A 20,752-nucleotide genomic window follows, 5' to 3' on the forward strand; every position below is an offset into this window, starting at 1 on the left:
CAATAAATATAGCAAAGGGCTGCGCCTCAGGCCTGGAAGGACCCCTAACTATGACCCTCATATTTAATGATGAAAACAAGCGCACGCCTGCGCATATTCTCACACACACACACACACACACACACACACACACACACACACACACACACACACACACACACACACACACACACACACACACACACACACACACACACACACACACACACATCTTCGCTGTGTTGTGGCTCCTTGTTACACAAGCCCAGTAGTGCCTGTGAAAATCACAGCAGCGTATGTAGGGTTTATATGAGCGTTAGTGTGAACATTCTGAACTGATACAAATGTATTTTCAAAGCCAATACTGATCATTAGCAATAAAGGGAGGAGACTGTTAACTGATGTTTGATTGTGATACACACTCGTCAGGGATGAACTGCAACAAATCAGCTTCATTTTACTGTTGTTCAGCATTGATTTGAGGGACTTGTATTCTGGTTTTCTGCAAATGCTGTTCGGCTTCCATATGTTTGACAGCTTTACATTTTTAGACTACTGTAATCTAAAATTTGCATGAGTACTATGTATTATTACAGATTAGGCCACCCAGTATTGTGCACCGGTCTGTCAATGTGTCCCACTTCACCGTTTGTGGTGCAGTAGCCTTCACTGTTAATAGCTGTCACGCTGTTGGTACAACCAACCCGCTGTGGGCGGAACATGATTGTCAGATCAGATAGTCACTCAATGCTCAACACGGAAATTGCCCATTTAAATACTTTTACCCTTTCATCTTAAAAATATACCCAATTTTTAAGCAGTGTGTTGTTGAAATTGCAGGTTAGTTGTTGACTACTGGATGAAACCTATGAGAAACAATAATTTGGTGATGCTGCAGATGTCCAGCACCATCGACTGTTCAGATTGTCGCTCATGTCAGTTAAAGGTCCCATATTATGTTATGTTTTTAATTCATGTCATTCAGCTGCCAGATGTTCAGCTACACTGTATTTGAAATGTCTTGCCCCAAAGTGATCCGTGGTCCTAAATATCTTTGATTGAATATGGTTAAAATCACCTCCGTCCTGAAACGCTCTGAGTTCATGAGGCGTGCCTACGAGCTCCCTCTATCACCATACCCTCCCCCCCCTGAGCTGCCTCTATCAACACCTCCCTCCCCACTGGCATTCACAGGCATTTTGTTTACATGTGCCACTTGCACGTGTGTGCTTAAGCTACCGATCATCCATTGTAACTTTTTTAACTCTCAGTAAATACATTACGACGTGCTGTATTTCGCTCTTATTCTTCTTGTTTTGCGCTCTTGTTTTCCCTGATACAACTGATTTTTCTGCGCTAAACGTGGAGGTGCTTTAGTCATATTTATAAGCAACTGTAAATGACGCTGGGAATAACCTTACACGGACACACACACACACACCTGATGTTAACTAGTTGGCCAAATGCTGGCTGACTTCAACAGCTTGTGAGGAACTTTCAGTGTGTAGCTCTGAGCCAGGTCATTACCACACACTGCTATCGACTTGAAAAAATTGTTTTCAGGTCTCAAAAAAATGTGCTTTTCTTAATAGGACCCCTTTAAACTCCACTCTTTAAACTCTTGTTTCCTTAACAAATTAGCAAACAATAACTGCTAACATTCTAAGATACTGAACACTGAGAACATTTCCTGCTAAATTTTAAACTGCAATTTCTAAATGTTAAATGTTAGCATTAATCCCAAAGCAATGCTGTGTCAAATGAGACAGAATGATTGTAATCACAACATGGATGTTAATATAATTTACCACAATCTGGTGAATAGCATCAACATGAAAGTTTTAACACAACTACTGGGAAAATGATTTTACTTAGAGCTCAAATGTATTTGATGTGGTGCTTCATATATGATTAATATCACATATTATGAAGCCTGAGAAAAAAAATCTAAATTTTAGATTAAGTTCATGTAACATCATTAAAACTTAAATGTAATATATGTTCTCATATTTTAACCATCAGACCAAAGCTGCAATCAAAAGCATGTTGATGCTGTGATCCTCTAGAATTATTACCACAGAAATCATTCCCATCTAGCTAATTAATTTCCAATACAACAAACACGGTGAAAGATGAAACAAGGATGCACTGTGAGAGGAAACAGATTTCTTTACTGGGAAAACTTTTACCAAACATTTTCTCAATTCAACATGTCAGAGAAAGACTTTATGGGGATTTAAACAGAAAAATAAATGTACAGTTGAAAGGCAAACCAGAAGATCATTTTAACATGGACAGTTGACGCAAACATGACAATCATGAAAGTGAAAAAGAAACCTAAGTGCTGTGTGTCGTGCCTACAGATCTGTGATCAGTTTGTCTACTTATTAACCCATTACAGTTAGAATGGCAGCTCTGATTTGAAGTGTTGTGAGTGTTGCAGTATCCCTGCTTCAAACCAGGCGTCATTGGCACAACATACAAAATAAAAAATAAAAAATCTGATGTTTTGAGTCGGCTTCTCAACATGAGCAAAACATTCACATTATCAGTTAGAAGTGGACAAACTTCATTATCACATCACCTGACCTCTTCTACACCAAAGTGGCTTCAAGAAAAATGAGATACAAAAAAAAGTGAAGGTACCAAAAGGCTGACATTTTAAACTGAAACCTACTGAGCTTGTGTGCATCTGAACAGTACAGTACATTTCACAACATGCAAGTCTGTACACACTCAAACTCGTGTACACAATGGCATGCACATACACACACTTTCACATACAGACTCCCACGGGCAACTGTGCAGGCGTGTAATTAGGCTAGAGGGTACTAGAGCTTCCCGTTGGCGAAGGCTCCCTCTTGAAACTGAGGGATGAAGCTCTTAAAGTGCGCCCTGGGTGAGAGACAGAGAGGAACAGGGAGGAGTGGGAGAGAGAGCACAGCAGATTAAACAGCACAAATATGACCACAATTGTGTTTCTGCCGTTTTAAAGCATCCAACAAATTTAGTCAGCAGTCGATAAGTAATCAAAGAGGGTGAAAATCAGAAACTCAGGTTAGTGTGTGTGGACAGGTTACATTTAGGGTGTGTAGAAGGTAAGAACACTGATTTGAGGTTCATTCCTGTTGTTTCATTACGTAAGTTTTGTTAGCATAGCCTAGCACAGTCTAGCATAGCATTGCATCGCATCAAGGCTGGAAGAAGGAAACATGCAAACTGCCCATCGACTCTAATTCATCTGACAAAAGCTGTCCTCTTTGTTAATCCTAACAAAAGCTCTGCTTTTATGGGGTTAGGTGTGACTTTTTATTGGCCGAGTAAAGGACGTGTAAAAATAGCACAAATCTCCTCAACCGCACGAGCCTTTAAAATAAAAAAAAGACTACAAATATGGGAAGATTACATTTATATATTTGTTTAAAATCATGTGTGACTATGCAGAATACATGTCTCTGATAGAAGCAGAGTTTGATGGCATTTTGCATGCGAAAAAATTCTGGATTTAGAATTTTTTTTTTAAGTTCATATATGCAAATTTATGTAAATTTTTTTGACAAATTTGTTAGAAGGTTCCATTAAGACTTTATTTTCCCCATTTGAGCGTTTAAAGGGTTAAATAACTGGAGAAGCAATGAATCTCTATTTTAAAGATTATATGGCAGTGCACTTTGTGGTCTATTAGAACCATGAAATATTTACTGCAGTTATTAACCTTTGCCATATAAAAAGCAAACACTGCTCAGGCGACGCCTATAGATGGACTCTTATGGGTCAAACCAGTTTATGTTTACTGAGGGTGGGTTAATATGTGAATACCAACAAATGGCCTGTGTGTTGAGCAGTCTACACAATATGGCCTTACTGAATATACAGTGCGCCCTCGTTACTCGTGGTTAATATGTTCCAGAAACCACACGCGAATAACAAATTCCGCGATATACTATCTTATTATTTACGGTAATTTAAATGTTTATGAACACTCCCCATAGTAATATTAAACCACCTTCTATATGTTTTACCTTTTCCCACTCTTTTATCGACTGTTTAAAGCACTTTTGTGTCTCATGGAAGTGTGTTGTGTTCCGAGACTCACGGAATGTAGCGCACTTCCGGATGCCGTCCGCCAATAGAATGCGCGTACGGTATCACGTGACTACCTCCCAAAAATCCGCGATGAGGTGAAGTCGTGACTGCTAATGCACGAATGCGCGAAGATGCTTTTTTTATCTAAAGCAGACCATATACAATACTTGCTTTGACAAACTACTTTGTGTAACTTCTTATCAGAAACTGTTTTTCTGAGCTTATATATGAGTCGTGAAAAGCACTCAGCTTGTAAGCAGTCTTTCATGCACGTTGTGTGTTTTACTCTGTTGGAACAAATCAAAGTGAATATAATGTCAGGATCTACTGACTTAGCTCTCTTAGCCATCTCATTGCCATCCCAGCGAGGGCTGTAGGGGTACGACTTCTGCACCTGGGAGTAGAGCTGGCCGCTGTTGGTGAAGTGGTACACGGACTGGAAGGTGAGGGTGGGCTGGTCTCTGGGGAAGTACAATGGGAGATCGACTGCAAGGAGCAGGGAGACGTAAGAGAACGTATATAAGGATAAAGAGGAAAGGCGGTCATTGTATGGCATAGATGTGATCAGAATGAGGCGATTCGTGATAATCCTACCGTGCACAAGGAAGCAAAAATCCTTCCACATGAGTAGAAGTGTGAGTTTTGTGAAGCCCTCTGCATCATACTCTACAACGCCCCTGCCAGAATGTTCATTTGTTAGTTTCACTCAAACTGTGTCGTAAAAGAACAGAGACAACTGGATGACCGCTAAATACACGCTACAATCATTTCAATGGAGTTGACTCACGTTCCAAAGTGACTGAGGAAGGCAGCAATGTACTCCCTCCTTTTGTGATATCCCTGGATGACATACTGCACCTACAGAGTGAAAGGCTTGGTTCTTAAAGTGGAATTGGAAAAAGGAAATAAATCTTCTGCAGCAACAAGAAGTAATTCATTATTCGGGATCAATATATAATCAACCAACTGAACATAAGGGTGAAACAAAATTGACATAGTTGAAGTGTTTGACTAACATTTAAACGATATCTGATTCACAGATGAGATACCTTTCAAAAATGATTTGGACAGATTTATAATTTGCCAACTAAGAGCAGAGAAGCTGGGGTAAAAGACTGTAAAAAAGCAGTGTGAAATAAAGTAAAATAACTGTACAAACATGTTGCTCCCTCCAAGGGATCCCATAAAAATTGTAAAAGACTGCAGTGTTGCTATGCTTCGTTCATTTGTGGATCCAGGAATTTATGTACGACTTTCCTTAAAATTACTAAAGGGCCTCTTTTACTTATTACTTCTGCACAGGAAGTTTTATTTTCATTATTGTTTGTTTCTTAACAGAATAAACAAGAATCCTCCCGATGGATTTTCGTTGAATTATCCAATTATTGGTCTTGGAATGAGGAAGAGGGGTTAAGATTTTATGGCTGACCAGAAGCAGGCTTCAGATCTGGAATTCATTTCCTTCCTTTCCTAATTTCCTTTCAGATTGTCATTTTCCTTTAAGATTTGATGAGACAATATTGCAGAAATACGTTTTTACAATTAAATTGTCAAACATTAGCATTTGTCTAATGTTTGTCATTCTAAGGTCTTTATAATTGCCTACATCTCTCCATTCTTTATGTTTTATGTCTTAGGGAAGCACCCTTTAATCATGTATAAAAATGTAAGAACTAAACCTTGATGATATCGCAATTCCCGGTTATCTGATGTCTTATTATGTGTTCAGATTAGATATTATGTTTTTACATGGGTAATGAGGTACACTGAATTAGAATGTAATTTTAGCAAATAAGCCTTTCTGTGCCTGCTGGGCACAAACAGCCGTGGTGGAATTAAGCTCGCTCAGAATGTGACAGTAGAAAATGACAGAAAGCACGGAGAATGGAGACAAAGGTGGATGTCATGTTGAGGATGATTACGTTTATACTGATTTGACGTTTGTAACCCTTGACCTGGAAGCTAGTTAATGAACCTAAAGAATGCGTTTCCAATTTCTGATCTTTTTGTCCCCTCAGAAGCGGTGCTGTCCACATGATTTCAGGGTCTTTCGTTTGACTGACATAACCATCACACTACCAGTACTGTTCATGTTTTTGGAAAAGCTTTCTGAGCTTACCCAGAGTGCAAGAAAATGTCCTGGCCTGCAGACACAGTGAAAGAGATGAACTTCTTAAAGGTCGCTTTCACTTTAAAACCCAACAGCTCAGAGTACAAAAGCATTAATACATGCAATCATTGTACTGGCGAATTTAAATGTCACACTAGTACAAAGTTATTACCTTCCCACTTGACAGCCAAATAAGCTGGTGCTAAAAGCTCTTCCATGGGATCTGTCAAATGTTACTAGAAAAGACTGCCTGCTCAAGGTTCAGTTTAATTTTAATATAATTTGTCCATTTTGATCAACATCTCATGAAATGAATGATCATTCATTTCATGAGCTCCATGTATGTCTAACAAACTTTTGTCATAAAAAAACAACAACAAGGCTCAAGGGTCTCTTACAATGTGAGTTGTCTTCCATCTGCGGAGTGTAACGCTCAACAGAAACCATCGTTTACTGACGGGTGTGATCAACTGTTATAAGACAGGAGACTCTCAGGCCTCGTTGGCCCGCTGAGCATCCTGGGTAGGGGAGACACCATGAAGGTGGTCCACTTCAAGAACCTGACAAGAGCTTCAGCAGGGTGGCAATGTTCATCAATGTTCTTTGTAACAATCTAAAAGACACTATCAGGAATAGGTAGCTGGAAACATTCAGGTAAGAGGAAACAGACAGCTAGCAGGAAACATTCAGGTATGGAAAATTATTATGTCTTCACAGTTATCCTGCAATTTATCCTCAATTTACTTCCTCATCTGGTTAAATGAATTTCCACAGACACATCATGTAGCAGGAAACATTCACTCAATTTTACTCAGGATTGCCACAGGTTGACATTTGTTTAACACCCTTCATCAGCTATGTTGTCAGGTTGATTTTAATTGGTTTCCACCTTCTAGAACCAGTTTCTTTAATCATCTGTCCATCAGCCGAAGGACGAACATTTGGAAAGGACAGCAAATTCTAAAGTTCACATCCATTCCAGCAATGAAGGAACAATTTGATTTTAGTGCCAAAGAAACCATAACGCATTCAGGCACCTGTAAAATTATAAGGATCATTGAAGGATGTGGCTGAGGCTTGAGCCCACGACTAACGTGTAGCCGTGGTTACTCCTCCACCGTGTATAGATGAGGACGAGAGCCTTTTGTGAGAGTTGTAATCTCTGATAGTGAGACTTGTATGGATCTCCTAACGCAGTTGTGACTCATCCTCCTGTTTAATTATATTTATGTGGACAGTGGAGGCGACACTCTAGCTTTCTTAAAAGCTGCTAGGCCACATACTCAATAAGCTGTTCAGCAAGTTATTCCACATATGTGTGTGTGTGTGTGTGCGTGTGCGCATGTGTGTTGTTTTATGCCTGTTTCAAAAGGAACTATAGATCACTGAACTTTCCCACCCATACTGTGAAAGGGTTTTCCACCCCCACTGTGGCAGAGACTCCTTGCCAAGCCTTTTCATTGGCTGCTTGTGTATTTGAGTGATGCAAGACAGGTGACCTTGCTCTGCAGGTATTCAAACCTGTCTGCATCCATTATGCCGTCGCCTCCACAGCCATTTATTGTGTTTGTACCTGTGTCTTTTCAAAGTGTGATGCAATAATGCCGGAAATACTTCCTGTTGTGTGATTAAGAAATCTCTTCTGTCTGTTACATTCACACCTCCCCCAGTCTTATACAGAGAGACTGATCTGAGAGGTGATTGTTAATTAATGATAATTCAGATAAGATCCACACTGATATCAGAAACAAAAGCAAATTTCCAAAGCACTCACTCATCTCTTAGAGGAAAATGCAGATAAAAAAAAGTTATAAATATTAGTTTATGTGGAACAGCTCAAATTTGGGTGCTTTCCTCGCCTGTGTCCCACCCCTCTACAAAGTTTCATGGAAATCTGACTAGCACATCTTATGTAACTCTTACAAAAACAAATGAATTGACGAGCAGATTCAAGTGAATATATATAAAAAAAAATTACAGTACTGACAGAAAACAACCCGGAACACAGATCAGCATTGTGATTCTAACTAACCACAGCCACTGTGTAAATGTTCAGTGATATTTATCATCGCTACCGGTAAGCAGGATTAAACAAAAACCTGACAGATTTTCCTGAAACTTGTGAAAGGTTTGGGTAAAAGGGCAGATACTTTTTTAAAAAAACTTTTCTTAAAATTTCACAATATAAAATTCGGGACGTCTAGTAATGTAAGAAAAATATACACTTCCAGCTGGTTATGATGACATTAGTGGAACAGAACAAAGCAAAGCAGAAAACATTTCCACAAAATATTTGTCAGGAGTAATGCATCCATAATCTGAATGTGAATGGGTTAGAACTGATCCTGGGATTTCACAAATGTCTTTCAGTGTTATGTAAATTTAAGATTCTATATTTGGAATGATCCCTACAGACTTTTTTTAAAAACAAAGAATAATTTGACTTTCAAATTAATCTGCAATAAATCAATGCTGTTAATTATAATATTGTTTGGTTTTTTGTGCATTGGCTGCACGGCCGTTCAGGAAGCAAAAATGTTTGCTACAGTATTAAGTTGTATTAGGAGCAAGACTCCTCAGTGTGAACTGCTGCCTTTAACTGCTGTTGACTTTGCTTTTCATTATACCTCTACAAGCACAATCCATGGCCTCCATGACTCCTTCATGTAGGTGAAGGTTGAGGTTCTCATGTTGCTGTGGGATGTAAACGCCCAGAGACCTGGTGGTCAGATGAGGACACAGATGTTCTAGATGTTCTGGTGATAAGGTATGTGTACCCTGTGTGTGTATATATATGTGTGTGTGTGTGTGTGTGTGTGTGTGTGTGTGTGTATTTTCCCCAGGGAAATCAGCATTACATAGTATCACACAGCAAATCTACCTGTCAACCTGCAGTGAATAGGCAGTGCTCAGACAGTCTATGGAGTTTGGCCAGTACGCCCACGTCTGCAGATGCCAGACTCACGTGCATGAATGCACATAACACGCATCAACACACACAACTTGACACAAGACATTCATCAGTGGACACATGCTTTGCTGCACAAAAGTTTATAACTATATGATGAATGATTCACACACTCGTTACACACAAACACAATATTTCATATTTATAAGACACAACTATACACGAAAACTTTATTTATACAACACATGGATGAACATTAAATGACTTATACACTGTCCGGCCAAAAAAAAAGGTCACACACTCTAATATTTCGTGGGACTGCCTGTAGCTTTGATTGCAGTGCGCATTTGCCGCGGCAATGTTTCGACAACCTCGTAAAACGTCACAGCATTTACTTCTGTCCAGAATTGCATTCATTTTTGGTCGAGTTCTTGTATTGACGATAGGAGTCAAACCACTCTGCAAGGTCTGCTCCTGCACATCCCATAGACTTTGAATGGGGTGAAGCTCAAGACTGTGGGGGCCAATTGATGTGTCAAAATGATTCCTCACGCTCCCTGGACCACTCTTTCACAATTGGAGTCCGATAAATTTTGGCATTGTTGTCCTGGAATATGATCGTGCCATCCGGGAGAAAAAATCCATTTATGAGATTGCCTGGGCATTCAGTACATTCATACACTCAGCTGACTTAATTTTTTTGCTGAGCCTAGACCTGACCAACCAAAGCAACCCCTGATCATAACACTGCAATTTGCTTATTGAGACCCCAAACGGTGACTTTTTTTTGGCCGGGCAGTGTACTATCACTGTTACCTTGCTGGTCAGTAGCTGGCAGACTTGTGGGACGTAATCAATTAGGCATCCACCACTGGGGAATGCTGGGATATGAAGTGCTGATGATCCTCCCAGAGCACTGGTGAGTGAAAAACAGACAACTGTTAGAACACGAATACTTCAGATACCCAGACGATTAAGTTACGAACATGTTTTCATAGTTACCAAGACAACACAGCACAAGACTTGATGTTCCTTTGTCCCTTTGTGAACATTATTGGAACCATACAAATAAATGGCTGAATAATTGCCTGTAGCATCCTAATGCTTCCCTTATAGTTTTTGACGTACTTCCACTCAATCCAGCAGCAAAGCTCCATTAGTGATTATTACATGCTTATTTAATCAGGAAATCTCCTGCTGCAGTTCCCCAGTGACTAACCAACCGAAGGAGTCACTCCATTTTTTCCTGATCTGGAGCATAAATGGGGGAATACCCCGAGGATGGGTTAAAGGTCTTCAGAAGCCGCTTATTGGTTTTAATGCTCATTTTAAGACACATAGGAGGATTTCTTCCACAGCTTTCTATTTCTATTTCATTCTTCATTATAGCAGAGCACTCACGGGGCATTAGAAATGCAGTTACACCGTATTATAAGCAACGCTCAAGAGCATGACTGCTGTTTACCAGGTTAAGCATGCAAGATTCATGTAGATAGCCTACATCTTACAACGTTGTGTCAAATGTCAAAGATCACATATGTTGAGATCCAGCCCTAAGGGCGTGTTCTTTCTTTTATCGGACAGACTAGGATGTGAAAATGGTAATAATGCATCTAAAGGTAAACACATCAGGACTGAGTCAGACCAGGGTCATGACCCTACCAACTTCATCACAACATCCAAGAGCTGCTCTCTAGTCTTTAAGGGGCAAGTTCAAGTCAGGTATCAGATTTACAGAGGGGAAATCCAGTTCATGTCTCCGGGGGAGAAGACCAAGTCACTCCCCCGGCCCCTGAGATGTAACTTTGGAGTCAACAGATGTTCTTCTGGTTTGTCTGTTCACAGCATGAAAATGAAACAACATTTGGATGAAAAAGGGTCTTCAATGTTCATTCACAGGTGATCAGTAAATTCAGTTGGGTACTGGAACAGCTCCATCACAAGTTTGGCTGATCTTCGTGTAAATATGGGTGACCTAACTGAACTAATTCTATTTTTTTCTGAAATTGAATCTGTTCACTATTTAAACAAATAAATACAATTGACAAATTATTCAGTAAACAGCTTAATTAACCAAAAGTTTGAAGGCAGCTGTCATTCTTACTGCTCTGATGACAACCTTATATATTTCTACTGGGTGCGGTAGGATTGCTCTCAGTGATAATTGGTGCCAAATCCATAACCCAAATGCATGGAGTTAGTGTGAAATGCCAGAAATTCAGCACTGAAACTATTAATCATTAATGAATTTAATATGAAAACTAGGACAGATTGCGGGCCACACAGGTTTGGATCATGATGGACGGATCTCGGTGTTGCATTAGTCAAGTGGACTTCTCAAAAAAAGACACTTGCTCAGTTCTGACCAGTTCCAGTTCCAGATATTTAAACTGGTGGAAGTGGTCCACACAGCGAAGTCATAATGAGTCGCTGAAACACAGCCATAGAGGTTTCACCAATGGGCTGTAGGCTTCCACTGCAGGCAGGTTGGAGTCGCCCAGGAGTGGCGACTCCTAGTTTGGTGGTGCAGAAAGTACAGAAAAGCATTCAGAATTGAAAGTCAAACCTTTCTCCTCAGCTTACCTTTCAGCATTGAGTAATGTAAGCATGTAACAGATGAATGTGACTCAAGACCGGGTCAAGTGTTCATCTGTTTCTATTTTCCGATGAAAATGTTTTCAACATTACCCAGTCATTAGAATTACAACATGTTGAAGATTGTGAAGAAAGAGGAGTTGTCAGAAATAGGGATGAGCACAAGGGCATGCCCTCCGTTTCTGTGTCAAAACCAAAACCACAGATGTTTATGGGAAAGTGAGTCCTTACGATGTGTCATGAAAAGGTCAAAAGAGGATTTACTGTCTTTACCACACGCACGCACACACACACACACACACACACACACACACACACACACACACACACACACACACACACACACACACACACACACACACACACACACAGTAACCATGAGGTACAGAATACAGAATAGCCAGCAACCAAGCTCTTATGTTCCATTTCAACTGATCCTTAATCAGGTGTCACAGTCATTATTTTTTTTTAATGATAATCTATTTATTAAATTTAATGACAAGATTCGTAACATACTTGTCAACTCACACACTAATTCTTACCAAATGATTATCAACTGAAAATTCATATGGTTTTATTCAAACACCATCTGTTTTCCTTGACAAAATCCTTTTCTCTAGAAGCCCAATGCCACCGGATACAGTAGGCTTTGTGCACATAATTAGCATTAGCCTATGCATTTTTCTGTGCATCAAAGAATGGTCGATTGAAAATGACTTGCAGCCACGAGGAGAGAAGGCTTTGAAAATGAAAATCTAAATGGTGCCCATCTATCCTCCCACAGATCTAAGAATAGTTCCATAGCATTCAGATGGAAATGCAGACAGAAGCTGTAAGTGGATGGAGGTGTGTTTTTCACTCATTTGTGTCATGTGAACAAAAGTGCACATGAGGATTTGCCTCTGGTGCACTTTTTGAAAAGAGACTGATTAGATGCCAGTCTATTTTGCTAGCGTTAAATCAAAGGTCTTCAAAATCAAGTGTTTGAGGAGTTCTAAAATAGTAAAAAGGTGATTTATAACCAGTCATCATGCAACAGGTTAGTATCCGCATTTAAAGAGGCATTTAAAAAAAACAGTTTTAGAAATAAAGAAAGATGTAATATAGATTTTTTTTTCACTTCAGCTCGCTTTCTCACTGCAGTGTTGTAAAACAAACAGACATCATGTTGAAACCGACTGATTAAAGGTTTTTGATTTTGTGACACTTTGACTCTCGCGACTGGCTGCTTTGGATAACGTAACATTTCCTCTGGGATTAATAAAGTATATATCTATTTATCTATACATTTATATTCATGGTTTGCTTCCCTCAGCACATGAGGTGAGTTGCTGCCTTAAGTAAAAGAGTGTCTCAGCTTCCAGCTCACAGTTGATGGAAGATGAGTAGACCTGCAGAGGCATTTTGATGAGGAATTGCCAATGATGTGGGATAGTCAGCCTTTGATTTATCAGTGAATCCACAGTCATTGGTGGTCATGACCTCAGAGTAGTCGCTAACTCTTCCACAAGGTGGATGAGGTCAAACATTTACAAACATTTTTTCTGAGGTTAACATTGTAATGTGACTGCATTGGGAAATTTTAGTACTTGCAAAAACACATTGACTTATTTCACATTGACTTCTTAAGTAAGGTTGACAATAATTGAATTAAAAATCATCAACATTGTTATGAAATGCGTGCACACACACACACACACACACACACACACACACACACACACACACACACACACACACACACACACACACACACACACACACACACACACACACACACACACACACACACACACACACACACACACACACACACACAAGGGTTTTGGACACCCTTATTCCAGCACAAACTTTAGGCACGTAGCCACACAATCTCACATGAAAAAGACAATTTCAGAATGCGTAGTAAGAGTTGTGATTGGACAAACCCAGTGTCAGAAATGGAGTTCCCTGTGGGAGAGCTCAGAATCTAGACATTACCGTGTTTTACTTCCCAAGTGGCACCGAAATCTACCCACACACACTGGAGTCATTGTGCAGACATGCTGCCTAACACAATCCCTGTGAGCAATGCAACCAACCTACAGTTCACTATGACATATTTACAGTAGACAGTGGCACATGCACACACAGACTCACTCATACCGCGCAGTGACAGGGCTGCCTGTGAATTCATCAAACAGAGATTATCCTGTGTGACTCAGGTAGATGGTGATGATGCTGTTTGTTTATTTGTGTGTGAGAGGGAGGGAGCATATGTCAGTTCAGTGACAGCGTGAGAGCAGATAAAGTCTTAACTGGAAAGAGGGTAAACATGATTCATTACCAAAGTGAAAGATTAATCAGGAAAAACTGTGTAGAGAATCTAATGTGCTATCAAAGCTGCAATATTTCAAATTTGATTGCCTCCTTCAAAAGATTCCCTTGTGATTCCGCTTGTTGATTCATTCTGTTCTGAAGTCATTGCAGTAGTTGTCAGTAACCTTTTTGTTACTCTGAATTTTAGATTTCTAGAATAGTAGTTTACTTATCTTTCTTGATAAAACCAGATTAAAAAGAGCCTCAGGCACAATCATCACGCACGCACGCACACACACATTTTATAAGGCTGGGGAACAGCAGAACATTCTCTGGACTATCACCTCTCTAACAGTGGGGGCGTTAGGGTTGAATTTGTTGGAAAAATGTGGTTTGAAAGTTTAAAAAAAACAACAACTACGGTACATTTTACAGAGTTTCACAAAACAAGATGCTTCCTATTCCAAAAGCTGGAAATCTTGGACAATGACGCAAAGCAGCTGAAGTTGATTAGGGCGACATGACTTACCACCACATAAACATAGAACAGAAAAAAACCCAAACCTATAAAGTAGATAATGTAAGATGATGGTCAAAGCTAAGTACCAAAAATATATACAGTATCTAAAAATAAATGTAAAAATATATTTAGCAATATATATAAGTATTGTCCAAAAGAGATATTTTTGTGTTTGTCACTGGTAGGGGCGTGACTTCAGTGGGAAAAAACAACAACATTGCGCATGAATCGTAATGTTAACATATGAACCAAAACCTGATGGCACATGTGGGTTTGTTTGTTTATGATGCTCAGCCCCTTTTTGATCGTTGCTTATTCAGTCATGAAGGATGTTTTCAACTTGTTCCCAGGGGTTACAGGGGGATAACAAAGGTTTGATGCACTGTGGGACTATTTGTAAAAAATGTGTACATGAACTGTGTGCTGCAAAGCAAAAGTTTAATATATGAGACCACCTTAGACAACTCATTGATGTGCTTCCTTCACGTGATTTTATGGTTGCACATTATGCTCCATAAATACAGTGTTATAAATGTCTGCACTTAGCTTGAAATGTAAAACATCTATTATTACAGCCACCAAAGTGCCTAAACCATTAGCGCTCTTTCTATACCTCTACTTGCATATTTATTTTAATATGAAGAAGGTAGTCATATAGTCCGTGAACACTTTCAGCACAAACATGTTCTATACCGTACATTCACCATTTAAGGGATTTAAGGTGACCTACATATCTAGGACAACCTATAAGCCAGTTGAAAAACTGCTTTATAAAAATCAGACATATAGAAAAACCCATAATGCAGCAGTGTTCCTGTAGAAGAGGAGAAGTGGCAGAGTGTTCTGAGCTGCTGAGAGGGAGTGAAGCGTCTGCGCTGACATCTCAGACTGTTGAGTGGGGTTGTCGGGTTTGTGAATTTGCTTTATCAGACTGACACATTTAAGATTGTGACAGAGTGCGCACAAAACCTTGAAAAATATCTGATCGAAATGCAAAGATTTTCAAAGGCTGTAAAACACCTCTACAGACCCTGGAGAAGGGACACACAAACTATACACCCACACAGGCACACGCACAAATCAGCAAGTGAGGCAATGTGCACACACATGCAGGCATCTACAGACACACACACACACACACACACACACACACACACACACACACACACACACACACACACACACACACACACACACACACACACACACACACACACACACACACACACACACACACACACACAAACACACCTAAAGGCAAATGCAGATACACAAACATAAGTGCACTGCAGCCTAAAACTGTCTCTCTGTGTTGATTTTTCTGGGCTCCTAAATCTGGTTTGGGGGCAGAGACGGTGCCCACTCGATTCTTTTATGCAATGCAGCAGGTTTTCTGGGGGAAGGAGAGATGTAACCAACTCATCTCATGGGCTCAGTACAATCAGGTAAACGAGAAGCAAAAGTGAAAATGAAAAGAGCGAGGACTCTGGTTACAAAACAATCTAAGCAGACAAAAGCAACCAGGTTAAAAAAAAAACAAGATTGTGCAGACACTTAATATTTCTAAGACACTTCAAATGATGAAATCTCATTATTCACTGATACTGATCACAACCACATATATAATCTGGAAGTCACATAAATGAAGAATGAAAAAAGAAAAGCACTGCTTCAATACAAGAACGACAGTCTGCTGATCGTAAGCTTCAGTATTGGGTCATTCCAGGCGTATAATACTGTATAAATGAAATCAGATGAGATGTGGCTTCTGATTGAATTATTATTGACTATTATTGAATTGACTCAACAGAGCTGGCGATATTCATTTGTCATTAGTTGAGAGGAACTGCTGCAGACAATCAGTTTCACCCTTTAGAATGCTGAACAACCGGTCACATCAGCTGCTGATGCTTCTCACTAAAATTTGTCAGTAACGTCACAGCTGGCAAAATTCTGTTGGCGAGTTTGTGAGCATTCTGCAAATGTGTTAGTATAATTGTTATCTCACTGAAAAGTAATTTAGAAGAAGTAATCAAACATGACTTAAATGACAACATTTAGTGGGTCCTGGCCTTTATAATAAAGCAGCTGATGTAAACAGCAGCACTGCAAGTTATTTTGTCCAACTGTTCATAGCCTTTCAACAACTTCATATTTTGGAACACGGGAGCCCAACACTTAGCTAAAGTAATTTACAAAAACATTCAGGTACCTGAAGATTTGATTAGATTCTATATCAGAGATCATTAATGTTCAAAGACATTGTCAAGAATGGGCTAAAAGACTTGCTAACAAAAAATTGAAAATAAAATCATCGTAACACTGTGACATTACAGAAACTTCTATTAGCATTGATCAACCTGCATACTTTATTGGGGATAATCACTCAAATATTGTTACGTTTAACAGCATTAATACCATATACTTCTTCCAGACAGCAAATGTTAATTTTTATTTCCTACTGTATGTTCAATAAGGCCTCTACAGTAAATATGTCAATAGCTTTCTTCAATTCTTTTGCTTTTATCTTCCATAAATATGCTGTTCTGGTTCATCACCACTGCTCTCTAAACCACAGAAGCGTATTATTGAGTCCAGCGGATGTTATTTGAGTTCATGTCAAGCTCCACAGGGATGTGAGAATCTGCCCAGGCTGATTCACATCTTTAATTGAATTTAATTCTCTGGCACAGGAATCAAGACGGCACCAAAACCCACTTGATACCAGTGACCCTACAACTGGCCCGTCTCAGAATTATTCCGTTTGTGTGGAATACTCCAGGTCTGCATTTTTGCATCTTATCATAGCATGACCTCCAGTGCAACACCACTTCGCTAAAGAAATCATTTAGCTTGACAACAAGTTCCAGCCAAAGACGCCCCCGCAGAAAACATTTTTTTTCAAATGTCTACATCTATATAACACAACAGCTATTTTAAATGAGCTGAGAAGAAAAATCAAAGGCATAAAACCCTGCCTCTCACTGTATATTTTCCTTTAGCAGACCTCTGAAACAAAAAACGAGCACTGATTCTTAAGCAGGTGAATATGTACGCTGCACAATAACAGAGACCTGACTTCACACAATCAATAATTTCTGCAGAAAAAGAAGCAAATGCGGTTGTACAGCCCAATAAAAAGATAGAACCCAGTGCAGCATGTGCTGTACATTATTGGTAAAAATGTGGGTGTCTGTCAAGGTATTTCAACATCTTTTTTCTTCTGCTCTGTAAGGCAGACAACATTACATGATGATGGGCTGTTTGAAGACAGGAGAAGAAAAAGTAAAAAAGAGAGAGGAAGAGGGAATAGAAATAGAGGTATAACACTGTAGCTCAGGGGGCTTACGAGTTTACATTCAGAACTCTTAGATCCGAGCCCCTGCTGAAGGAGAGTAAAAGTGAGATATCAGACAACTCAGGAGTGATGAAAGAGAAGAGTGGAGAGGTGGAGGAAAGAGAAAAGGAGAAAGAGGGAAAAGCGCTCCTCTCTCATGTGTTGTTTTTTTTCCCTCACTGCGTTTCACTTGAGCGAGGGACGACCTTGCTGGATAGAGCGCAGCTCTTCTCTCTCTTTCAAGTCCCACTCATTTTGCAGGTTCCCTTTGAGGATAAGCCAGAGGGATCAGCAGAGGAGAGAGAGTGATAGAAAACACAGAAAGATGGAGAGAAAACAAAAAAGGCGGCAGATGTGAACAACAGGAATGAAGCTGAGGGGAGAGTTTGGAGAGGTACGGCAGAGGACACAAGTGTTAAAAACTGGAAAAATTTTATTTCAAAAAGTGATGTTGATAAAATAATAGTGAAGGAGAAGGGCAAACTGGATGGAAAGATGGAGGATGAATGGACAGACAACTGAAAGATGAATAAAATCAATGCACGGAGAGAAAAAACAAACAAACAGAATACATGCACTTGACATGATATCCTGTACCAACACTGAAATTCAAACAGGACATTACTAAAGATATTGAAAGGTTGAAGGTTAATTTTGAAAAAGAAAAAAATATTCAGTATTTTGGTATCAATTCCCAAGCTTGGAACTAGCATTCTTTCTGGAACAGCCAATAAAATAATTTATTTCAGGATCAATCAGTTTCTACTTGCCCCATGCTATTTATTTTACTCACAAGAGGTGATCAATTATCCACCTGCAAATGGATGTTTTTTAGTGATGAAAATGTTTCAATTAGAAACTCTGTCTCCATTAAGGATACAGTATAGAGTTATTAACTCACCTTTTTGTATGTAAAAGATGCAGCAAGGCTGCTTGTGTCAATAATAACCACACTTGATAGCATTAATGTGTCATGAAATTAAAATGTCTTCATTTGAATTATATTATTCATTAACGTTTACACTTTATAGTATAGATCAGATTAGCAGGTCTTGAGGAGTGTGAATTATAGATATAAAAACTTACATTAAGATATTCTTAGGAGACAGTCCTGTCGGTGTCGCCTCCTTCTGTGGCAGCTTCCCCTTTTACTAAAAACTTAATGAGTGGATTTCTGGCAGACCTATGTTTATTTATTTATTGTGACTGCTGTGTTTTTCTGTTATAACTGTATTCTTGTGGAATGTATGCTGTATGATTTGAATTGTATTGAGCAGAGGCAAAATCTGTAGGCAATAGAGGCAAGTATTCTTCATCTTCAGATCAGCACATGTACATGATCTGAGGTTTGATGGACCCAATTTTTTGTTTGCACTTCAGTGTAAACAAAAAATTGGGTTACGTTCAGATGGTTGCTTTTTGTCGCTGGTTACAGATTAGGATAGACTGAATCCTTTTCATCTATGGGAATTGGATGATATCATGCTGACAACAGGAACAGAAAATACTTATACTGTATATATACAGTATATATAAGTCAACTGACTTGAATGCGGGAGGTTGTGGGTTCGAATCCCGGTTGGGCCAAACACTATCCAGTCAAGTTACACAAATGTAGGAGGGGCGTGGTCTGGAATGCAGGAGGGCGTGGTCTAGAATGCAGGAGGGCGTGGTTTCAAACCCCAGACATGGCGGACACTATCCAGTGAGGGTCCTTAAGCAAGACCCTTAATGCTATACCAGCCTACCTCAATCATGAGTGAACACAATAAAGACAGTCATACCAGCTCGGACGTTGCCCGGGTTAACAAAGTCCACATCAGTTGCTAGGGAACCAAGGAAATCTGATGAGAAATGGGTTACTGGAACAAGACACACATGGACAAGGGCGGAGAATACGGAGTTGTTGGAATGCTACTACACGAGTAATCCCAGAGAAAGGGGATATATGGGGTGGATGTGGGACCAATGGATGCTTCAAAACCCACAATCAAGGCTAACAAAGAAACAGCTGTTAGCCCATTGTTCCAACATTCGTAACCGAAAACTGCTGTCACAACTAGAGATCGATGAAATACTACAACAATGCTACGGCAAGGGGGAGCCAGCATGCCAGGTAAGCGGGGGGATATCACCCCCCCACAATCCGAGATTGGGTACCAAGCCCAAAGAGACATAGACAGCCTCAATACAAGAGCTGCTGACCTGAGAAGGAAGATCGTGACCCAACTGGAAACCTGGAGCCTCCGATAAATACCATAGCTAAGTTGTCAAGTACCTTCAGAAGATCTGCTAGAAGATGTGAATGCTGCAACAAGAACCATCCCCAAAAGGAACATAACTGAGACCAACAAGCTGATCCACAGTACAGCAACAGTAATCCTCGAGATGCTGGGATATAAGATCAACACAGGGCATAACAAACAATACCCTCCATGGAAGAGATGGTTAGAGGCCAAGATAAAGGCGACACGGAGAGAAGTCAGCCAGCTAGCACTCGAAACTGCCAGGAGGTGATGGAAGCCAGAGATATCAAGACTAGAAAGCTCCCCACCATGCATGGAGGGTTTCACCCCAAGTCCAGCACCCTGAGGCTGTACACTAAGCGGAAAGAGGGAGGCCGAGGACTAGTGAGCATCAGGGCCACTGTCCTGGATGAGACATCAAAAATTCAAGAGTACATCAGGAAGATGGCCCCAAAAGATGAACTTCTCAGTGAATTCCTTAGACAGCAGAAACCTGAGGAGGAAGAGGAGGAGGCAACACGGAGGGACAAGCTCCTACACGGCATGTACCACCGTCAGATAGAGGAAGTGGCTGATATCAAGAAGACCTACCAATGACTGAATAAAGCTGGACTGACACCGATCATGGCAGCACAAGAACAGGCCCTAAGTACAAGATCAATAGAGGCCAATA

At 40.0% G+C, this 20,752-nt stretch overlaps 1 protein-coding gene across 2 annotated transcripts in view; it reads right to left on the reverse strand.

Moving 5' to 3' along the window:
- Positions 1-2,111: 2,111 nt before the first annotated feature.
- The window catches only part of babam2 (BRISC and BRCA1 A complex member 2), an 85,189-nt gene continuing 66,548 nt past the window's right edge, over positions 2,112-20,752 (reverse strand). For both annotated transcript variants that reach the window (XM_068338378.1, XM_068338377.1), the window contains exons 8-12: positions 9,900-9,999; positions 4,853-4,923; positions 4,660-4,742; positions 4,398-4,551; positions 2,112-2,874 (exon numbers count right to left, since the gene is read on the reverse strand). In XM_068338378.1, coding sequence (XP_068194479.1) covers positions 2,811-2,874; positions 4,398-4,551; positions 4,660-4,742; positions 4,853-4,923; positions 9,900-9,999 — 472 coding nt within the window. In that variant the 3' untranslated portion in view covers positions 2,112-2,810. The remainder of the gene's footprint in view (positions 2,875-4,397; positions 4,552-4,659; positions 4,743-4,852; positions 4,924-9,899; positions 10,000-20,752) is intronic.

Source organism: Antennarius striatus, chromosome 17 (genome assembly GCF_040054535.1).
Source record: "Antennarius striatus isolate MH-2024 chromosome 17, ASM4005453v1, whole genome shotgun sequence".
In the NCBI taxonomy this organism is placed as follows: Eukaryota; Metazoa; Chordata; class Actinopteri; order Lophiiformes; family Antennariidae; genus Antennarius; species Antennarius striatus.